Source organism: Sturnus vulgaris, chromosome 6, assembly GCF_052056855.1.
Source record: "Sturnus vulgaris isolate bStuVul1 chromosome 6, bStuVul1.hap1, whole genome shotgun sequence".
NCBI classification, from domain to species: Eukaryota; Metazoa; Chordata; class Aves; order Passeriformes; family Sturnidae; genus Sturnus; species Sturnus vulgaris.
The window spans coordinates 33,623,717-33,645,774 of record NC_142248.1 but is presented as its reverse complement, the minus strand read 5'-3'; the positions used below and the strand labels follow the sequence as shown (position 1 = coordinate 33,645,774).

At 34.5% G+C, this 22,058-nt stretch overlaps 1 protein-coding gene across 5 annotated transcripts in view; it reads right to left on the bottom strand.

Annotated features, from left to right (window-relative positions):
• The window catches only part of PPP4R4 (protein phosphatase 4 regulatory subunit 4), a 57,456-nt gene that overhangs the window by 7,268 nt on the left and 28,130 nt on the right, over positions 1 to 22,058 (bottom strand). For 3 of the 5 annotated variants that reach the window (XM_088166179.1, XM_088166176.1, XM_014884468.2), the window contains 16 exons: positions 20,478 to 20,625; positions 19,692 to 19,765; positions 18,622 to 18,728; positions 16,246 to 16,353; positions 14,147 to 14,268; positions 12,480 to 12,602; positions 10,155 to 10,324; positions 9,018 to 9,137; positions 7,123 to 7,200; positions 6,241 to 6,324; positions 4,953 to 5,135; positions 4,135 to 4,240; positions 3,258 to 3,405; positions 2,275 to 2,419; positions 1,378 to 1,419; positions 1,213 to 1,287 (listed from right to left, as the gene is read on the bottom strand). In XM_088166179.1, the coding sequence (XP_088022305.1) occupies positions 1,213 to 1,287; positions 1,378 to 1,419; positions 2,275 to 2,419; positions 3,258 to 3,405; positions 4,135 to 4,240; positions 4,953 to 5,135; positions 6,241 to 6,324; positions 7,123 to 7,200; positions 9,018 to 9,137; positions 10,155 to 10,324; positions 12,480 to 12,602; positions 14,147 to 14,268; positions 16,246 to 16,353; positions 18,622 to 18,728; positions 19,692 to 19,765; positions 20,478 to 20,598 (1,806 nt within the window). In that variant the 5' untranslated portion in view covers positions 20,599 to 20,625. The remainder of the gene's footprint in view (positions 1 to 1,212; positions 1,288 to 1,377; positions 1,420 to 2,274; positions 2,420 to 3,257; positions 3,406 to 4,134; positions 4,241 to 4,952; positions 5,136 to 6,240; positions 6,325 to 7,122; positions 7,201 to 9,017; positions 9,138 to 10,154; positions 10,325 to 12,479; positions 12,603 to 14,146; positions 14,269 to 16,245; positions 16,354 to 18,621; positions 18,729 to 19,691; positions 19,766 to 20,477; positions 20,626 to 22,058) is intronic. The other 2 variants (XM_088166177.1, XM_088166178.1) reach the window with 1 other exon arrangement.

Sequence of the window (22,058 nt, the reverse complement as noted above, 5' to 3'; positions counted from 1 at the left end):
GATACATTTAAGTGGGCTGAATGGCTCTTCATCTGATTGGGACAGCAACATGTCACAAATCACTGTGTCCACCTCAGGTTCCCCAAAAGCATTCCTCTCACAAACAATGCTTAATGAGGCCTTTGTGATACAGAAGGGTTGCACATATCAGTGGCCTATATCATAAAAATTCAGGTGCTTTTCTGAAGTATAGCTGTAGAAACAGGGTAAAAATTGATGCTGTCACACGGTACACAGAGCTCAGTAACACAGAGCACACTGGAGGCTACTTTGCACCCGGCAAATACTTTCAGTATGAAAGCATTAACTGTATCTACCTGATACATACTTACTATCTATCCATCTATCTATCTATCTATCTATCTATCTATCTATCTATCTATCTATCTATCCATCTATCTAATGCTAAAGCTAAGTTCAGGACTTTGAGTGTGTGATGCAGGTCCTGAGAACAAAGCTGAGCTCAAGACCATGGGGAGTGGCAGGAAGTCTGTGGGTCAGGTGTATTTGCTCATATTGACCTGCAATACCTATGGACATCAAAGTGGATCACAAACATAGGAAACAATGTCATTTTTGGGACACTCTTGAATCTCTTCTGGTTCACTACAAAGAAGTTCATCTACTACAAGTCAGAGGAACCATGTTAACGATTTTAGGATCTTCTGAATCCTATCAGCTGCTCACTTCTCCCACCTCAGACTGGAGGGGATGCAGCAGAAGGGAGGACTGCAGTGGTCTAATCTAGGCTTTGTGGAGATGTAGTGAAGATATAAGCTGTGTGCTGAAGTGCCTACTGCACCTTTTGCTTTTCTCTTTTTCCTGGCAGATAGGAAAGCCTGTAACACAGAGCATTCTCCAGCTTCCTTGGGAGAAAAGAAGTTATGAGATTAATTTATTTGCCTATGAGAGCTGTATGTGAATTCTGAGGTGTTTCAATGACCAGTTCATCATGTTATACATGGCATTTATCAAGAAACTCAAGTTTGCCTATCTAATTGCTACAGAAAAATTTAGGTAGTAAAGAAAAAAATGTTATATGTTACTTTGAAGCACTTTACCCTATTATAAAGTGTAAGATGAAACCACACACATTTATGAACCTATCAGGTCTCTCTAAAATATGCATTTCCCCTACCTTAAAATTATTGCCTCATTAATATGTAGCTACAAGCTATTTAAAAATAATGACAGTGTACTGATAAAATATACCATTTCCAAAAGGAGATGTTCTTGTCTCTCTTTTTCTTGATCCAATAAATCATTTTCGTAAAATCTTTTCTGAAACTTCAAAATAAAATCAATAAAAATAAAAAATCACTACATGAAAATTGAACTAAGAGTAGTTGATAAGTATTAAAGTTAGTAAGTACTTACAGCATCCACAGAGATCTCCATTCTGTCCAATTCTAGCACCGTCTATAAAGAAAATTAAAACATTATTTATTGTTACTCACTGGCATGCCAGACTTTGAAGCAAAAAATTGTCTTTTCTTCCTAAGTATTTGAAGCCTTTGCTTTTATTTTTGTGGCACAAATGCAGTTTGAAAGTGCCAGAGAATATTCTCAGAGCCCTGCTGAGACTCACAATGGATAGATTCACAGAATATCTACGTGGAAATCAAAATACTCTCAAGGAAGCACCACAGCAAAAATAGCTACAGCACTGGCTTAGGAACCAGGACTGAAAAAAGCAACTGAGGAATCCGTGTATAACTCAGCAGGTTGCACACAGGTGTCCACCCAGCATCTCTCCTGCAGACTGGCCCTGTAAGGCAGGCACCTACTTGAGCTATTTCCCTTCATGGTTTCTAAATTTGAGACTAAGCATGGGCATTCCTTAAAAATTTACTTTTTTGAATATTAAAAACACATTTGTAACATTTTAGAATCTTGAAAATACTTTGTCTGTGTATTGTAAAATATATAGACTAACAATCTCTGTCTCACAGGCTTGATGAGTTTTACTAGAATCAACATTCCATCTTTCTCTAATCATTTGCTATTTTTTCTTACATGGTCATTGAGCCAAAATCCTGAATTTGAATCACTACAAAATAACTACAATATCAGTAATCAAGGAAACATCAACACTCCTAAATTTCACAGAACATACTATACTACATCATCTTTTAATTGTTCAAAATTACATAACAGACAATGGAATTTTTTAATCTCCTGTTCTTACATTGAGACAATCAACAGAAAGCTCAGTCATGTTAACTTTCAGTTAGAACCCATGATTAAATGCTGCTTAAAAAGAAAAATGCTTACTCTTTTCACAATACTCAGGACATCTTTGTCTTTCTCTTGACACAGAAGTTTCCTTATACATAATTCCAACTGCTGAAGTAGATGTTTATCAGTGGGAATCTTCAGAGTAGATTTGACTTTTGGCAACAAACAGCATAGCTTCATTCTACCAAAAAAACCCCAAACAAACAATCCAAATATTCACCTTTTGATACAGATGTTTAATATGTGTTATTAATTCTAAATGTATTGCATGCTAGCATTTGACACAAAAATTAAGTTAGGTGGTCTTATTTTTCAGAAGTGATTGTTGCATCCTGGCCTGTGTCAGCAATAGTGTGGCCAGCAGGACCAGGGCAGGGATTGTCCCCCTGTACTCAGCACTGGTGAGGCCACACCTCATCCTGTCCTGTGTTCAGTTCTGGGTTCCTCATGACAAGAAATACACTGAGGGGCTGGAGCGTGTCCAGAGAAAGGCAACAGAGCTGGGGAAGGGTCGGGAGCACAAGTCTGGTAAGGAGGGGCTGGGGGAGCTGGGGGTGTTTTGTCTGGAGAAAAGGAGGCTCAGGGGAGACCTTATTGCTCTCTACAAGCTCCTGAAAGGATGTATTGCTGGGGTTGGTCTCTTCCTCCAAATAACAAGCAATAGAACAAGAGGAAATGGTCTCAAGTTCCTCCAGGGCAGCTTAGATTGGACATTAGGAACAAGTTCTTTACCAAAATGTTTGTCAAGCACTGGAACAGGCAGCCCAGGGCAGTGGTGGAGTCACCATCCCTGGAGGTATTAACAGATGTGTAGATGTGGTGCTCAGGGACAGACATGGTTTAGTGGTTGGCTTAGCAGTCTTGGGCTAATGGTTGGACTTGATGATCTTAAATGGCTTTTCAAACCTAAACAATTTTGTGGTTCATTCCTTTGATTCTGAAACATAAAACTTCTAACAGTATTTCTTAATATATTATTTAAGCTTTTTTTCCTGTACACTGCTACATATTCTTCATACCTGACATTTGCCACTGGGTCATGTGTAAGTTCAAGCACAGGTAAAAAGAAGTATTTACAGAAGAATGATTTTGAAAACAGTTCCATAATGAATTCACAAGTATCTAAAAAACGAAGTCTGTTCCAGTAACTTTTTCCTTGGCCCAGTTCTGAAAAACAAAAATTTGCAGATATTATCTGTCAAGTTTTCAATGTCAGATAGAAAACATTTCACAGGTTGACCTTTGACTTAAAAGATGATAATCACAGGCATCAAAAGACAAGTTCTCTGCCTACCTCAATTCTGCCTTTTAGTTAAAAACTATCATTCTGAATTCAATTAATTCTGTCAGTGAGCACTTGAAAAGGCAAAAGAGCAAATGAACTTGCTACTGTGTTAGCCTGTATGCCTTTCTAACCTTGTCACAGGAGTATCAAAATTACATTAAGGAACGTCAATGGGAACTGTTAAAATTTCTAAGCTATCTTTAAAACACATAGCATACACCCAAAACATCAGCTTTAGGTGACTGATTAATAAATTAATTTCTGATATTTATTCTGCATTCCTTATGCTGAAGCCTAGAGAATTTTACTTCTGCAGAGGAACCCTGCTTTTTATATTGCTGCACACACAGCTTAGTAATTCTGGCTAAAAGAAAGAGGGTTGGAGAGGTCTTGGCATATTATCAGTTTCTGCACTGCCTCTTTCCCAATCCCTTTAGATACATTCCTCACATTTGCACAGCACATTTTGCTGGTGACAATATGAGCAACTGAATGCCTTCCAAGCGTAGTCCCTCCAATGAAGGAAATTACACTGAATAAATGTAACTGTAAATAGATCTTCAGTCAAAACCAACTTTCATTTCCCAGTAATCGAGGAAAGATCATCTTACGTTCAATCAGTTTCTGAATCACCTCATGTCTCTGCTCCTGTTTGCGATTGTAGCGCAAATAAACGCACAGAGTCCGAGCAGCTGCTTTTTGGACTGGCAGGACATTCTTGAAAGAAACAATGGGAACACAATTAAACATATCTGAAAGAATATGACTAAAAACATATGTAGAATTAGAAAAAAATAGCTAAAAAGTGGCCTAACTTTATAAATTCTGAAATAAATGTCACAATGTTAGGGAGAATTAGGAAGTTTGGCCAATTCATCAGACACCTGCTTCATTATTCCTTCTGCCCAGCTCGTAGATTCAATTATTTTATAAGCACCTTAAAATATTCCATGTTTGCAAGGCACCTTCTGTATTGGAGGTGTTAGAAATAAAACTTGCAACATCTTCTCTTACAACAGTTTTATTCTTGAATTAACTCAGTAAAATTTCAGACTAGTAGCTCTAAATGATAGTTTACTTTAGAACTGCAGAATTATTTCATAAAGAAACACAATGTAAGGTATGGAATCAGGAAAATTAAGGCATATTTCTGAGGAAAAAGTTTTGATTTAACTAGAAACAAACTGATGATAAGCACAAGAAAAGGAAGAAGTCTTGGGTAGGAGGAAAATTATCCATACAAATTTTGCTTCTCAAATGAGGGCGAGTTTTCAGCAAAAATTCTCATAGAAAAAATGCCACAGCTTGTTATATCATATGAAAGGGAGAGTACTTTAATATAACACAGGAAGTACTACATTTAGCAAATATCCAGGTGTAACTTGCATTAACAAATAAAAACAAATGAGAAAGCAATAGGTGGGCTCACATTTGTCAAAATTATTGTCAACATCCTGTGAAGGAAACGGTAATAGATCTGATCACTTGATATGATATGAGGGAGACATGCATATTTTTGTAGTAGCTTCTCATGTGTTCTCCATTTTAAAGAAGTCGCTGCTCTCTGCTCTGCTGTTGTTAATGCAGGAATCAAGTCAGGAATAGAGAGTAACTGGAACCAGAAAGATAAAAAATTATTTTACATTTTCAAGCTGTGTGTCTTGTCACTACGCTTAAAAAGCAAATCACAACAATATAAGAAGGGAAGACTAATTCAAAAGCTATTTCAGTACCTAACTAAATACACTTTCATCTCCAATCCCTTCTCCTGACAAAGGAAAACAAAACACTGCTCTCTTTGAAACACCCTTTTACAGATTATTAAGACCATTACGCCAACTCTCCTAAGCATTCTCTTTCTCAAACCAAATGAATCCCATTTCTCTTTTATCCTCTTAATCTTTGCAGTTATTGTTCTCAGTCCCCTAATTACTTTCAGTAGGAATTAATTTTAGTAGGAATTATACACCTTTTCTCAGTAGGATTTATAGTAAGCAACCTAAATTCCCTTTAGCATTAAGAAAAATGAAACAGACTGCCACACCTGACATTGCATTTGCTTTATGTTATATGCATTTACAGCTGTAAACATCTGACAATTTTAAATTTTTAAATTACACTATCAACTTCTGTCTGTACAGGAAAATAAATTTCTTCAATTCTTATAGTGCTGCAATATCTCAATTTATCCATACATTTAGGAAGTATGCTCAAAACCAGCATCCTTTCTGTTCCATCTTAGAGGTGAGGGGTCATAGAATAAACGATCATCCAGAGCCACATACAATTAAATTAGAAAAGGTGGGAGCTGAGTTCAGATCTCTAAATTCTGTGTCTTTACTTCAGAAAATAGATTTCCTTCTAGCAGAAGCCTGAAAATGGCACCCATGAGCAATAGATACATCAATATGAAAATTATTTACAATAGGTATTAGCTATCATTCCCCTAACATGAACCAAGTTTTGTTTTCACTTAACTGTGGTTAATTAGAAAAAGAACATGTATAAACTGTACATTTTCATATTAACTCTAATCTTTCCAAATTTTTTAATGTTAAAGCTTATAAAGACAACAATCAAAAAAACCCCTAACAGAGAGTTCATCTCTCTCTGAAGCAGAAACTAATCATGAAAGCCTTTTCCTACAAAATTTGTCTGAAATTTCTTACTACCTTCATTTAGAAAGAAAATTTTAAAAACCCCATGACAACACCCACCTTGCTTTCTGATCCATTGTTTTCTCCTCCATTAGTCATTAGTTCAAGGATTTCAGGAAGGTGACCTACTAGGGCATCTAACACCTATTTAAAGAAAGGCTGCATGAAAGAGGTCTGTAAATGAACTCCATTTTTAACTCTCACCAACATATCCCTGCTGACACCTTTCAAGTTATTGCTCACTCGTGTTGAAAAAAAAAAAGAGATTAGTTGCACTGATGACTGATATTTTAATGCAGTAAGTAATATAAGCATTACAAGTCTCAGTTTTTATTTATGTGATCAGAAAAGTTTTCTAACTGGAGCTGTCTAACTTACTTCTGGAGTACTGGTATCATAGGAAATGGTGATTTTTTTTTCCCAAATATAAATATGCCTCCCTTTTCCATCCGAAAAAGTCTCACTATGTTAACTGCAATATAACTGATTCATGTTCTATGAAAGTTACCTTGGACCAAAACTCTTTCTGTAACTCTCAATCTTCGAATCATACACAACTTCTTTATCTCCTCTTCAATTGGACAATAAAAATAAAACACAGCAAAAGACCTTGAATCCTATGAACTATTATTTTAATAGCACAAAACCCAAAATTTTTTAGAGTTTGTAAGGTAGTATATAATACAGCAATTACAACTATTAAGAATTAGTATTTTTAAAGGCTAATAAATCTAGTGTGGGTTTACTAAATTCAAACACCTTCCTATTTTCCTCCCTTTTATTCACAGAAGGTGGCATCTTTATGCAGAGTCTATGCAATAGAAGTAAAAGCTGTTAATCATTTCAAATTGTTACTCTACTGTGTTAGTGAAGAGTTATTAAACATTAAGATAATCTGCCTCAATGTAAGAAGCAAAAAAAGTTCCAATAAAAGTGTATTACCTCCAGTGACTCATCCTGTAATAGTGTAACCAGTTCTTTATGTATTGTGTACACATCAGAATTTAAAAGCTTAGCAACCTAAAAAATGACAGTAAGAGAGCAAGGTGAAACATTCTTTAGTTCCATGGCACAACAGTGCTTACTTTACAGCAAGCATGAAGAGACACAGAAAAAAGTGTTTAATATCAGCATCCTAAAGTTGTGTCCTTTCCCAGTGATCACATTAAAAATATGCTTATATAAAGAACACGAGTCAAGAAACAGGTCTACTACCTAACTATGGAACATGCTTTTAGAATTAACTCTATTTCACATTTACCAAAAATGCTTTAGGCTGCACTGCAAGGCTAGAAATTTCCTTGTGGAATATTCAAATGTTGTAAATTAGAAGTGTTAAGAGTCAGCCTGCTGTATAATTTACAGAAGATAAAACGCAAAATTTTCTTAGCCTCTGCTGGATTTTAAGTTTCCCCAACCTTCCACCTGAAATTTTCACTCCTTACTTCTTTTGGCTTTTGACTATGACTTATGTGATTCTGATTCATAAGTCTCATGTAAATTTTTAAAAAACACTAGCAGTCCATCTCCATGCTATTAAAAAGGTTTTATAGAAAGTATAACACAAACTTGAGGAACGAGATTTTTTTGCCACAAGAAATATTTAAATGATGTTTTTTAATGTTTTTTTAACTGAAGTGAAAATAAGAGCTTACTTCCAATCAAGATGAAGCTTTAAGGAAATGGCTACAAGGACTTCTATTTTTTGGAAAGTAATCCAGCTAGTGGGGGAATGCGATAAATTACTCAATTTTGTCTGTCATGTGGTTGCCTAGTTAAGCTGTTAAAATTAAATCAACGAGAACTAAATGTACATTTAGACCAAGGTGTAATTTTACAGTTTTTTTAAATGAGCTAAAATACTTTCCTCATATTCAGGCAATACCTGAAATGTGTTATATAGCTAAAACAAAATATTATGCAGAATTAGATGCTAATTTTACAATTTCAATAATTATGTTGGACTATCATTCATTAAAAAGAGGCATCAATAGGTAATGAGAACTGGAAATCCATATATCTTTATTACAATGGTGCAAATAAAGCCATTTTTCCCTCCACAATTTATTTAAATGTTTTCAGCAAACTGCCTAATTTATCAATTTCCTCAGCAACAAAATGGGCTCAAAGCTGAGCTCAAAGACTGAAACAAAAGGATTCTCAGTGAAAGAATATGAAAACATTGAAGATTTCCTTATATTGGTTTCTATATTCAGGAGGGTGTATTTTAATTTCTGGAATCCACTCCATGTAATTAATATTACCTATGCATTTGTACATTTTTTAAATTTTCTGAAAATAACAGTAGAATTTATATAAGCTGATATAAGAATACATATGCTGTTACATCTGCATAAATTTCCAAGTAGTTTCATATTAAATTGAGCATTTCATTTAGATTTGCTCCACATAACTATTCCTCACATATACCAGTAAACTACAGTTCTAAAGGTTTTCAGGCACAAAAGGAGAAAGTTCCTTTCTCCCACTTGTCCGTTTTCTAATATTATTGAAAAACTTCAAATATTACAGTTACTACATTTGTTTATGTTTGTGGTACTAGATCATCAAAACTTTCTTCTAGTTTTGCTCCTTACAATCTGACCTAGCAGTAACCTCTTGTAGCCACATGTTACACAACTTTAATAAAATAATGTGTGTATATGGGTTACATACAGACGTTAGAGGGAACTGAACACCCTTGACAAACTACATCATTTCAATACATTTTCTCCAGTCTTTTTATTTTGGTTGAACAGTCACAAATGTAAGCTTAAGACGAAAACAAAATAAAGTAAAACCATGTGAGCATTAACAAAGAACCATTGTAGACTTACTTCAAAGAAGCTTATGGCCATGGTATATCTGACAGAAACTTCAGGGTCATGACAAAGGCAGAAGAATATAGAATAAAGTTCTAAATGGAAGTTCTTTGGATCCACAAAAACAATCATGGCCTGGGGAAGGATAAAGTCCTTTTTTAACTACGCAGCTAAAGGATGACACTAGCAGACATTATCAAATGAACTTGAGAGATCACAGGTTGTTACTTTGAGGAAGTGTGGAGGTTTTGCTGGCCTTGTTAAAACACAGGCACCAGGCAAAATCCAGAGCTGAGAACCAAACTGAATTTATTTATCTTCCAGACATGCTGCAGTTTGTTTTTCTGAAGGACTAAAACCATGAGACATAAAACATCAGATTTATAAATATTGTTAATGTTTCTATACTCTAGCAAAAACTGCAAATGCATACTTCAAAAACAAAGAACATTTTAGCCAGCAGCAAAGCAAGAATCTGAATTTCAATATGATTATGTTTGTGCATACCTTGGTTTTGCTCAAATAAACCAACAGATGTCTACCTACATACAATGTGCCTGCTTTGAAAGGCAGAAGAAAAAATAGTTGTCTACTGGCTCTTGGTGCAAACATGTTTGCCTTGAATAAAAATGCAGAATGTCAAAATACAATGTAGATTTACAGAAATATGACTGGTATATTTAAAGACCTCACACAAAATTGAAGACTTACTCAGGCCAGAACATGACTGAAACTTCAACCTGAGCATTCAGTTTCAATCTCCAGCTCCCCAGAATGATGTGACATGCAGTGAATGTGAAAGTGTAGGTTCAACTGGTTTGAAACTGGGCACTCTGTTTCACACACCTTTTCCCCACATCCTTTGTGCTAAGCATTTGGAGAAAATGTGTAGGAAAGAATAAGACCAGTAAATCCTTAGAACGCGTTTCCTCAGTCAAAATTTGCCAGTAATTTTCTGAGGCTCTGCAAAGAGTGATATTTCCTGCTAACTATTTTGGACAACCCCACTAACTTAAATGTTGAAGGAAAGAGCTAAAATCTAGCTAACAATGAACAATTTGGGAATAACTCCTTTATCACTTGTATAGTCCTATATAGTGAACTATATGCACAACACAAATTAATATTAAACCTTAAATTAATATTACTTACTGGAAAATTGTAAGCACAGTTCTTCCTCACTGAAATATACTTCTTTTCCTGTTCCAGAGTTTGCAGATGTAGTTGATTATCATTATGCCCATTTTCCTGCTGTAAACCCAGTGTGGAAAGCTTCTTATAAAATTCCAAAAACCGCAAGTGCTGTTCAGGAGTAAAAATGCCTCAAAAAAAGAAGAAAAAAAAAACCAAACAAAACAACAAACTTTCCTCATTACAAATGCTATTAATAATGTACCCAAACAAATCTTCTTGTAAAATCTATCAAATATCTTGGTTTTATCCCTCCTCTCTCGCCCAACCCCCTTGTATCTAGCAGAGTATAATCAGTACACACAAGTACTCAGAATAAACTAAAATAGCAAAAAGAATTCAAAAACTACAAGTACATTAGTAATAGGAGAATAATAAAGAAAAGGCTCCATTTTCTATTCCAGAGAGGGAGGAGAGCTATCAGTGATTGGTATCAAGAAGGCTGAAACGCCTAGCAATTTTATTTTCTTGTTCAAATTCGACTAGTATCATGAGGCTGAGTACAATTAATAACTGACAAAGATTCAAGCTTTACGTAGAGAAGCAACAGGTCAGTGGATCTTAAGACATTTTCAATATGTGCAGCCAGATGTGCTTCATTCCATTATTCAAAATACTTTACTAGATGCTGAAATCTTAAATAAGTCAAAGAACAGAACAGAAGAGGGCTGAAGTGGCACTGATATTTAATAGCTGGAGAAGGAAAGGACAAGCCATGTAATTAGGTAAGTCAGCCTACTTTTGCAACAAAAAATAAAAAATAAAAAAATCTACTACTAAATACCAACACACACACACACATACACCCACACCCCCCAAAAAAATGGGAGTAGCTAACATGGCAGAAGGAAAACTTGTCAAACTGATTCAATGTCCTTCTATAGGGGATAACAGGACCTGTGAAACAAAAGAGGCAGTAAAGGTCATGACTTTCCCAACAAGGGAACAGGAATGATAGATTAAAAACTATAAAGGTGCTCCAAAACTGCTTGGAAAAACAACTAAGAGAAAACGACCCATGTACTACTGACAAGACAGGCAACTGTATAAATTAAGTTCTATCTTAGTTGTAGTACTATTCAGTATTTTCATTGATTTTCTGGATGCTAGACAAGAGTCTGCTTATTCAGTATTCTGAAAGCATCAACCCTAGGCAGACTGCTTATTCTTCAGAAGACAGAGTTTAAAATTATTTTCAGTAACTGTACATATGGTCTTAAAACTTTAGACTATTATTCCTTTAGAACAGCAGTAAGGTACCATGCTTAGCCTGATCTGCATCACCTGCACAAGGCCAGGAAAGAGAAAGACTAACTAGCTGCTGGATTTTTTTTAAAAGGCAATTTTTCATATTGAAAAATGTGAACAAAAATATATCTGGCAAGACACGTGAAGTAACCCTTTCACTTCATTCAACTGTCCTAAGGCCTAACACTTAAAGAAAAATGTGAACTTGTCAGATGGAGTTCAGAGGTGAAGAAAGATCAGGAATTAGCCATTCAGCTTAGAGAAAAGAAGACTGGAAAAACATGATAAGCACAAGATGGGCTGTCCTAACTCTCTGTTTCTCAAAATAACATTTTGACACTGTGAAATAGCCATTTCAAGTAATCTGTACTGAAACAATAGTCATTTTGATAGTCTCTAACATAATCATGAAGGTTCATTTTGAAGAGTTGTAGGAAAGATCAAAGGTTTTAAGAGTCTAGGGGTAAATTATAATGTAAAGCCATGAATCTGTGCTGTTCCTCCACAGGTAATACACGGTGGGGAGAATTATTAGGGAAAGTTGTGCTGTTCTCAAGTGAAAACTGAAGCACAAATTATGGGTATAAAAATTATGAGTACAGATTTGGCCTCAGCTGCAGCTGGGGAATTCACATGGTATTAGATCTCCTTTCTCCCCTGGAGTTCCTTATGGGCCACACTCTGCACTGTGCCTCAAAAAGGAGATCAGAAAGTACAGAAATGAACAAGGTTAACATCATAACGTTTTCAAAGGCTTCTAGTTTCAAAAATTCAATCATCCAAATCACAAGCTCCAGAATACCCAAATAAATCAGTCAAACCAAAAAAGATAAAACACCATGTTTCCATCTTTGACCGTGTCTAAACAAAACAAAAACAACAATAAACAATATGCAGATGGTCACCCTAAGAGGAATTTTCCAAAATCTCACAACTACCATTTCATTTGATACACTCATATCTGGATATTTTCCAAGGGGTTCAAATTCTCCAACCATCCCTCATTTTCAAGATTTTTAAAAAGAAATTAAATCATACCATATAATCCATTACACAGTTTCCCTAAATGGAAAGATAAAGAAACTAGGATAGATTCATCTGCTTTGAATGATTTTTCACAGAATGATTTCACTAATGGGAGAACAGTTTGACTCCGATCATCTGAAAAACAAAAGAAATTTTTAGAGTCAGACATTTGTCAACATTTTAAGAAGACCACAGAGACTGATGTTCTGTAATAAATTGATAAAAATTTCATTTGACATTGTCAGGATTACTTCTGGCAGGCACTCACTGAAGGCACAAGAGGTAGAGAGAATGATCCTAAATTAAGTACCTTTCCGGTTATGTTCATTTGTTTGTTTGTTTGTTGTTAGTGAAAAGGCATCCCCCAGTAAAGGATGAGGCAGAAAATAAATAAACAGCCACAGCCTTCTCCATTCACCAAGAATATAGAGAGAAAGAATACTGCAGTACTCCTACAACAAGATTTCCTACAACAGCAGAAATACAGGGAGATCAAGACTGAACATGACTGTTACAATAAATAGAAAAATCAGGATTTGCTGCAAGTTAATTTTTTAAACCTACTGAGAAGTGTTTCAAAATCTTTTGGTATACAATAAATTCACAGAGAAACAAACTAATTAAGGATACAGGAAAGAAATTAAATAATTTAGAAACTAAAGCCAAATCCAAACACTCTGCTCCTTTATAAAATAAAGAAGAAAAATTTTTAAGAAATGTATATCTTTGGAATTATTTTAAGTAAGATCATTGTATTAAAATGTTTGAGTTTTAAAGGGATCATGATTTTTTAATGGTAGATCAACAGCAAAATTCAGCAAATAATTATTGCTGAACAAAGTAAGGCTGGTTTGAATAAATAGTTTGATATTGTGGGAGAGAAACTCCAGGATGTAATTTTGGGTCATCTACCTTTGAAAGTGTTAGTTTTCTAGTTCAGGCATGAAAGAAAACCCACACAAATCCAGTTTTTAGAAACAATCCTTAAAAACCTGTAAATAACCCCTGATTGCTTTCTCTAAGCTGCTTACAGTAACTCAAAGCAGTAGCTACAGCAGGGAGTGGGGGAGGAGGAGTGAAGACTGAGAGGTGCAAAGAGAGGCACAAACTTCATAGCATCAATACAGAGGCTCAAGAATAAGAAAATTATCATATTTACTGACATAAACACTAACTACTAGAAGTCTATTTACAGTATTCTCCCCAAAACTATATTTTTAAATTATTTTTTTTCCTTATCCATTCCTCTATATGGCTTAAATACAACCTTATATTGTAGTAATTCATCACCAAGCTCCTGTACAGTACATTTTTGTTAGGAGCTAACACTTTGTGTTCTGTGCACTGACAGCTCTACATTAATTAATTAATTAAATACTAGCAACACAATATTCCCATAATTTATACAGTAATTTTACTCATTCCATTTAGGCATTTAAATTAGCAACTTGGAATATGATAATTGATTTCATAGACAACTAGCTCACCTCCCTTAAAACTTTCTGCAGATAAAGCACTGCAAGACATGAAATATAAGGAAATATAAAGGACAAAGCAATGAACAAAATAAAATCAGAAATGTCTGAATAACGCAGTCAGAACAAAAAGTACTTCAATACAATCAGAAGATGCTCTAGAGCACTAAGAATTGGGCTGCTAAGCCTGAATTAAATTCTTACCTGCATCAAACATATCGAGCAGATTCACTAAGGTCTCAAAAGCTGCCAGGCGTACACTGCTGCCCTCATCTCTTGCCAGTTCCACCAACTCAGGAAGCACCACAGTTTTTGTTAGTTCTGCCCTGCAACATGAAGCAAGCAGTCAAAAAAAATTACAATGAAACAATACTGCCACTGCAAAACAGAATTCTTACTTGAAATACTCATTTAGGTATTTTTTGGGTAGTCAAGAAGAAAAAACTGACAAAGTTCTGAGGAAATTAAAGACACATAAAAACCTCCAGTCAATCTCAGGACTTTATTGTCAACCAAAGAAACATGCAAATTTTAAACGCAAAACTTCATCATTAAAAAACCATTCCAATTAGCTCAAAACAAATTAGAGAAAATGTAGTCTGAAAAAAATCAAAGGACTCCAGCTATTTCACTGTATCACTAAGAAAATCCTTATGATCAAATATGCTCAATATGATGGTCCAAAGCCAAAATTTAATAAGTATGAGCCATGTTGGATTAAAGTGCCTGGAAATTTTATACATCAAAGATGAGTCTTCTTTACAGAGAATATCTACTGCTCAGAGAAAATGCCATTTCCCAACTAGTCTAAACACTGGCTTTTGGTTTAAAGTAGTAAAGAAAGGGTCCTGCTTGTCCTGTTTTGCCCTGGCATGTACTGACCTACTAGCATACTGCTAATACTTAACTCCAGGATGTTGAAATAAAAATGCTCAAAATACCCCTTCCAATCAGACAAAAGCAGGAACAGCTGCCCCTTTTGTAAGTCAATATAAACAGTAATCCTTTCAAATGTTTATAATTAGCATCAAAGTGATTTGCACCTTAAAGAATTTATTATACCTACCAGAAAATCAAAAGTTGTTAGCAGTATACTTCCAAGCAAATGATTAAAAATGGAAATAAAATTACGAGAAAATGATAGATCATTTTTAGTGGCAATCACACCAACTAGTAAAAATAAGCATTTGGACTGTTGTCACATTATACCTTCAATATTTACCTGAAAATTTGCTCATGTCTGTTTAGTTATTTTTTTATTTATCTACTACCTATTCATCCTCAACATGACACACTGGAATAGCTTCCATACTGAAAGTACTCAATGCTCACCATTTCTCATGAGATTAAATCATCTAAAGCACTGAGAAAGAATTAAGCAAAAACTACATCAATGCTAAAAATAAAAGTTGGTGAGGAAAGAATCAAAGAAAAATACACAGAACAGAGCACTAGTTGATAACAAAGTATTTAGCCCTATCAAACCCACTATTCTAAGGTGGGGTAAATTATCAGTAATGCTGTCATTTGCCACTGCATAATAGCTATGATTTTTTAAACTTTCAACTCCCAGGTAAAATAAGCGAAATTTAGTTCATTTTAAAGACACTAAACAGAATTAAGAAAATTTCCTTTCCAGTATGGTTACTTGTTAGTATAAAATCTAATCTATCTCTGCTGTCTAGCACTGGGTAAGGACTGTTACTTGATAAATTTTCTATTCTGTAAAAGAAGTTACTACTTTTTTTCCTCCCTGACAAAATAACAGGTAGAGAGACCTTCAATTTTAAAATATTTGTTCACTCAGAGACCAATCTTGTGTGTAATTAACATTTTCTTTTATTGAAGTTCCAGACTTTCTCAATCCTATATGTGAATATTGAAGGCCTTCAATCTTCAAGTAAAAGTTGATACTGAGCTGAAATTTGCCTACAAAAGCCATTTAGCATCCTTTCTCAAAATACTGCACAGTAATTATTAAAACTGCTAATACTTGTCAGAATTTTTAAATAAGCCAAATACCACCAATGGATAATTGAGATCAAATCGAGAAGTTATTGATTAATTCATTATTTACAAAAAACTGCTAGGCTCATAGTTCAGCAATTTTATTATAAAAGAGAAAGAAAAATCTAAAATTGGAAAAGAGACAACTGCCAAGAGCCAATTACTAAGAACACATCTGTACATTCCAAACTCATTATTGAGTATGAATGAATTCAGCAATTTTATAAGGAGTTTTTAAGGTTAATATTTTAGAGAAATACTTTGCATTTAAGATCAATCAGGCAAATTGCACTCACCCTATTCCTCGAGCTACATGTTCCAGTTGCCGACACATGCAAGTTCTAACTTCATATTCCACATCCTGGCACAGTGATTTTACCAATGGAAGAACCTCTCTTTTAATACTAAAAATGTGAACATTTTTTATTAATATATAAAGAATATATAAAATCTATTGAGTAGTATTGAACTTTACTCATATATTACGTGTTAATCCCATATATTGTTAATTTATCGCACACAATAAATGATTTTTTCTAATAATCACCAATTAGAAAATAATATTGTACATTGGATGCAAATATTTGCTACAAAGAAACAGGGAAAGGAATATTTACTGTCATTATCATTTGCTCATATTTCACCTATTATTTCTTATAAGCTACAAAAATAGTAGGTAGGCTACTGTAGTAGAATGCTGTCCTCATTAATAACCATCTTCAGTACAATTTCTGAACAGCCACTGAAAGAATAAAAAGATTATATAAATGGAAATGCAAATCCCAATTAAATGTCTGTAACACCTCATCTTTGATATGCTGGTATCACCCAAGATATAATTAGGAAGAAAGAAAATATCTCTATAAAAATCCCTACGTTATTGCAAAACTCAAATAATATGTAGACACTGATAAGCAAATTTTCAAGCCAGCTTGCACAGCCTCCATTCATTCCAGTAAAAATTAATTTACTTCTTACAGAAAAATTTACCCTCAAGTTTCAAAGATTTCAAATTTCAAAAAGTTACAGTCTTGGAAGTTTGGCATTTTAGAATACACTAAATTAGGGGCTACTAAAAAACAAAAAAAAACAAAACTTTTTAACTTGGAGCACTGGAACAGAGGGTAGAAAAACTAATGTTGCACAATAAGGACAGGATATAAAATAACCTAGGAGTAACATCAAATACAACCTTTTTTAATTATAGTATAAATTTTATGAGGAAAAGCTCAGCCATTCTGTAGAAGAAAGTGAAGAAATGTTTATATATTGCCTACTCATGAAGACAGATATGTCTTCTAGGGCTGTACCAAGGGTCCTTCTGAAAGGGGAATGAGAGTGTGTCCTGAAATTCACTGTCTGCCACATCCTAAACCTGAGGACCCAGCTCTCTTTCCAGGCCTCTGAACTGCACCCAGAGCTCTCTAGCAGAAGAACAAGATGTCCCAGAAAATTCTGAGTTATCTTCTTGAAATGTAGTGGCTGTGCAGAAAAGGTGCTAAGACCTGTTTACTGAAATGAGGGGATTCCTACTACTGAACAGCAAGGAATCATGTGGAAGAAACACCACAAAATATGTGATTATTATGGATACTAGTTAACACTACTATATTTTCACACAAGATTCCAAGTAATCCATAAAGTCACTTATTTCCATGAGAATGTAACATCAAATAAACAAATGCAACTGCTATTCTGACAGAGTCCTAGAGATTTGGAATATAATGATTTCATAACATTCTCAAAAAATACTACTCTACCATTTTCATTAACTTCTGTCAACACAGCAAATAAAGATTTAGACAGTTTCCTTTTGGGTGCTCCTAGTTATTTTTTACTCTAGAAAGCATACATTAAGAAATTTATTCCTAAATGTCTAGTCATATTGCCCTGTTGTTCTTCTTTTCTGTTATACTGAATTTTTATATTTTGGGGCAGATCAAAATCATTATTAGAGTGGACTTCCTCAGCTGGACAGTTTCTGGGGATTTAGTGGCCCATGGTGGATTTCTGTTGCAATTCAAAGTCATGCTGTGCTGGATTGCCCGGATAGCAAACACTTTTGGTGAAGTGGTCCTGCTGTCATAAGCCTGGGTAAACTGACCAAGAAATGCACCACATCAACTGCTTTGGCCAGATGAGTGACTCAGATTTACTTTCATCATTGCACCCTCTTCTGTCCAGACTCACAGACACTGAATCTAAGGGCTGCACATCAGGGAACAGCAGTAGATATATCTACATTTTAATTAGGGATCAAAAAAAAAAGTTCTACATGCTAAATTTGGTTATATAATAAAAAGTAAGGTATGGAATTCCTCTTTTTATGACAAGAAACTCTAAGGAGTTTTACACAACTCCTTATTTGTGTATTGTGCCTGTAAGTTTGCAGACAAATCCACTGTGTGCCCGATTTTCTAGTAAGAAAACAATATGGAAGAAGGGCATGAAAATGGTGTCCATCCAAATCTGTGAAAGAACATACAAACTCAATTTATAAAATTATGAACATCAGCAAGTCTGAACATGCCAGTTAAATAATGAAAGGGATCTTTGAAAAAACAAAAATCATTTTTGCAATAAAGTCTACTTTTCTTGTAGCAATTTTTGTCCACTAACAAAGAAATACTGGTTTACACTGTGGAATTAAAATATATTGACAGTCTACTTACATATGAGTTTCAAATTTGTTAGCTACTTTTCCCATGATTTTACAACTAACTAAGCGTGACTGAAGTGTTTGAGAAAGCTGTGCTTTGGAAACAAGTGGATTCAGGATCTACATGGAAAAAGAAAAAAAGAAATATGAGCAGAAAAATGTTGAGCATTAAATAAAGTATTCTTCTTCTTAAAAAAAATCTAGAAAAACATATCCCAAATGTCATTAACCTTTTCACTGAATTAATCAGTACTAACAATAATGGCACCTCTGCACATTAACAGTCAATTTTGTTTAAATTACATCTTTAAAATTACATTGCAATTAGATTTTGGAGGTGACTAGAATAATTTCTCTGTGTTTCTTCCAACCTAATTTTTTACCCTTTAGAATTTGATTTTTCAAACGGTTCTGGATTTTACTCTTATTTTAATGAGAATTTTTATACTACACAAACAATCATATATTTAAATCTCCATATTGTTTTAAATTATAAACACAGTCAATATGTCTGTTGCAAAACTTTTAAACTTAACAAAATATGAATACTTAAAAGTGAATAAATTAGATGACTAAAGGGGATTGACATTATAACTTAGTGACAGATTTTATTCTTCTTACTTAAGCTACACAGTGAAAATTAAGAATGCTTGCAGTGCATTAGAGTTTTACTGAAACACACTAAGGAATGGATCTCCAGCATTCAGTTCCATTTAGCAGATACTGGGATTTTAGTCCAATAGTAAAAAAATGCAGTTTCTTCATGGAGACATAGAGTGAGATACTATCCTGTAAACCAAAACAGGATGCAGGAAAACATGTTACTGAAAATACAAAGGCCAGTGCAAGTGTTACAGTGCAAGTAAGTGCTGACTTTATTTGCTGAAGAACACTACTTTTTTTAAGGTGACCTTCCCATCTTGCTTTTTTGCCCATTCGTCTCTTACAGTGTGTTTCACAACCATTACCATTTTCACAGGTATAGAACTGCCACAAGTCTGACTGAGGTGAATAAAAATTGCTGGGAAATACAATCTTACAATCTTAATATTTTTCTTTGTTAGCATGAGAGATTAGTATTACCTCATGTCTGACAGTTTCTTTTGGTAAAGCTTCTATTACAGCAAGAAGAGTTTCTAACCATGCATTGCTGACACCTGTTTAAAAGAAATGAGTTATATATGATGTCTTATATTGTACATGCAACAGCTAAACCAAAACATACACCACTTTTACAAAATTTGCTCTAACTTTTTACACATATCTTCAAGCAGCTATGTAATCTGAATCTGTAATCTGAAATATTAACATTCAATACTTCAGAGTAAGAAGTAGGATAGGTAAGAAGCAAAGTCTGCCCCCATTTCTTTTCCCTTTCCAATTCCTATGTAAAATTAATAACTACTCTATTGCTTTATAAAGCTAATTTCCCTCATTTAGAAGCATATTATTTTCTTACGCCCACTGAAACTTTCTAGTTGCACAATAGGACTTTTTATTCTTTGTATTCTAAAATTAGTGCCAAAGAAATTAAGAAAAAATAATCAACACAGAATAAATGTCAACCATCCTCCCTCCATTTTCACAGCCACAAAATGCTGGTACTTCAGGAGAAGCTCAGACTCAGAAACAACTTTGGGATTTAATTCTTCAGACAAAGTGAGAGGTTGTTTTTTTTTTTTGCTTCAGTCAGAATAACGTTTAAATATCAGTATGAAAGTAGTCATCCTGCAAAAATCCTTTCATTCATGCAAGTCTAGATACAAAGTCCCAGTGATTGCACCCACTGTTGACACGGTATTGCAGGGTCACTAAGGAAACAAAACATGCAGAGGTCATCAGGCATCAGAGTATCTGCAGAGCCCTGACCTGCATCTCTGTGTTCCAGGTGCTGGAGAATGATGTGCAGGAAGGAGTGCGAGTACGTGTGAATGGATACCGACTCCTCTTGCAGAACAGTCAAAAAAGAAACAGCAGCTGTTAACTGCATTTCCACTCCTGCAACATGCAGAACCTCCTGTATAATTACAAATTATAACAGTTTAGAGTGTGAGGCAGAAATGTACTGAAACAACATCCAAATTTTTGCATTCACTTTTAGAATTAATATGCAACAACCTGGGTAAATGACAAAATTTGCTGTAAAGTTATTTTCTCTTAACAGCAATTTATTGCAGACATTAAAATTTTTTATGATATATCATGAATCTTCTAAGAAAAGAAAAGTTACTTATAATATTTTTTGTGACTTTAAATTTTAGCAATGCAATGTGTGGATTTTTCTACTTTACAAAAAGAGATCGAAACAGACCAGCCAACAAATGCACTTCTGCTGTTTATGCACATGAATTAAAAATAAATATTTCATTCATTCATCCAATAAGAGATACTAAAATAGCAGAAGGCAATTCAAATTTTATCCCTTGACTAACATGGAATGCAAATGAAAAGCATATATATATTCTTAAGAATAAAGCAAGATACACTAGAATATTTATCTAGCTAACTAAACATTTAGTACTTCTGAGTTCTGACACACAAGAATGTCATTAATGTCTTTAAAATCATCCATTCAAAAGTTAAATAAATATTTTGAAATTAAATTAAATATTACTGTTCTTTTTTAATTTAAAAGCAAGCCATATAAATTTTAAATTTCAGATCTATGCACAGACCTTGCAGGATGCAATCTTTGACATTGCATTAATTGTAAGTATTAATAATTGTAAATATCTATCAAATAAGTGAACATTCAATTTGTTTACTTTTCTAAATGTGTCTTTCTATTTCATGAGAAAATAAAAAGTTCATTATTCTACTACTAAAACATTACACTCATCTTACAAGTGATTCCAAATTCAGACTAAAGCCCATATTTCCTACTTAGCACTTTATAGATGTGGTTTTGTTTCTTTTTTGAAGTGCTTGATATGAAAAGAGTTTTCTCAGATCACTTGTCAAAAATCAAAAATAAACCGGCCTTTCAATTGAAAATAAAAATAAGCCTGAAACGAATTTTTAAAAATACTCATTTTGCATCTAAGTGCATGGTTCTTTACGGATTGGACTCTTCACTGGGTTACAAAGTGGCTGCATGGGCAGGTCCCGAGTGTTGGTGGATGGAATTACACCCAGTTGTCAGCCAGTCACAAGTGGGGATCCCCAGGGCTCAGTGTTGGGGCCAGTCCTCTTTAATATCTTAATTAATATCAAGGCCAAGCCTTAATGGTCTGAGGTTCAACAAAGGCAAGTGTTGGATCCTACAGCTGGGTCACACAGTGCTACAGGCTGGGCACAGAGAGGCTGCAGAGAGGCTTTCCTCTCTGAAAGGGTGGGGAGGCATTGGAACAGGCTGCCAGGGATGAGGTGGAACCACCATTCCTGGGAGTGCTCAAAAGGCATGTGGATATGGAACTCATGGAAATGGTGGTGCTGGGTAAACAACTGGAC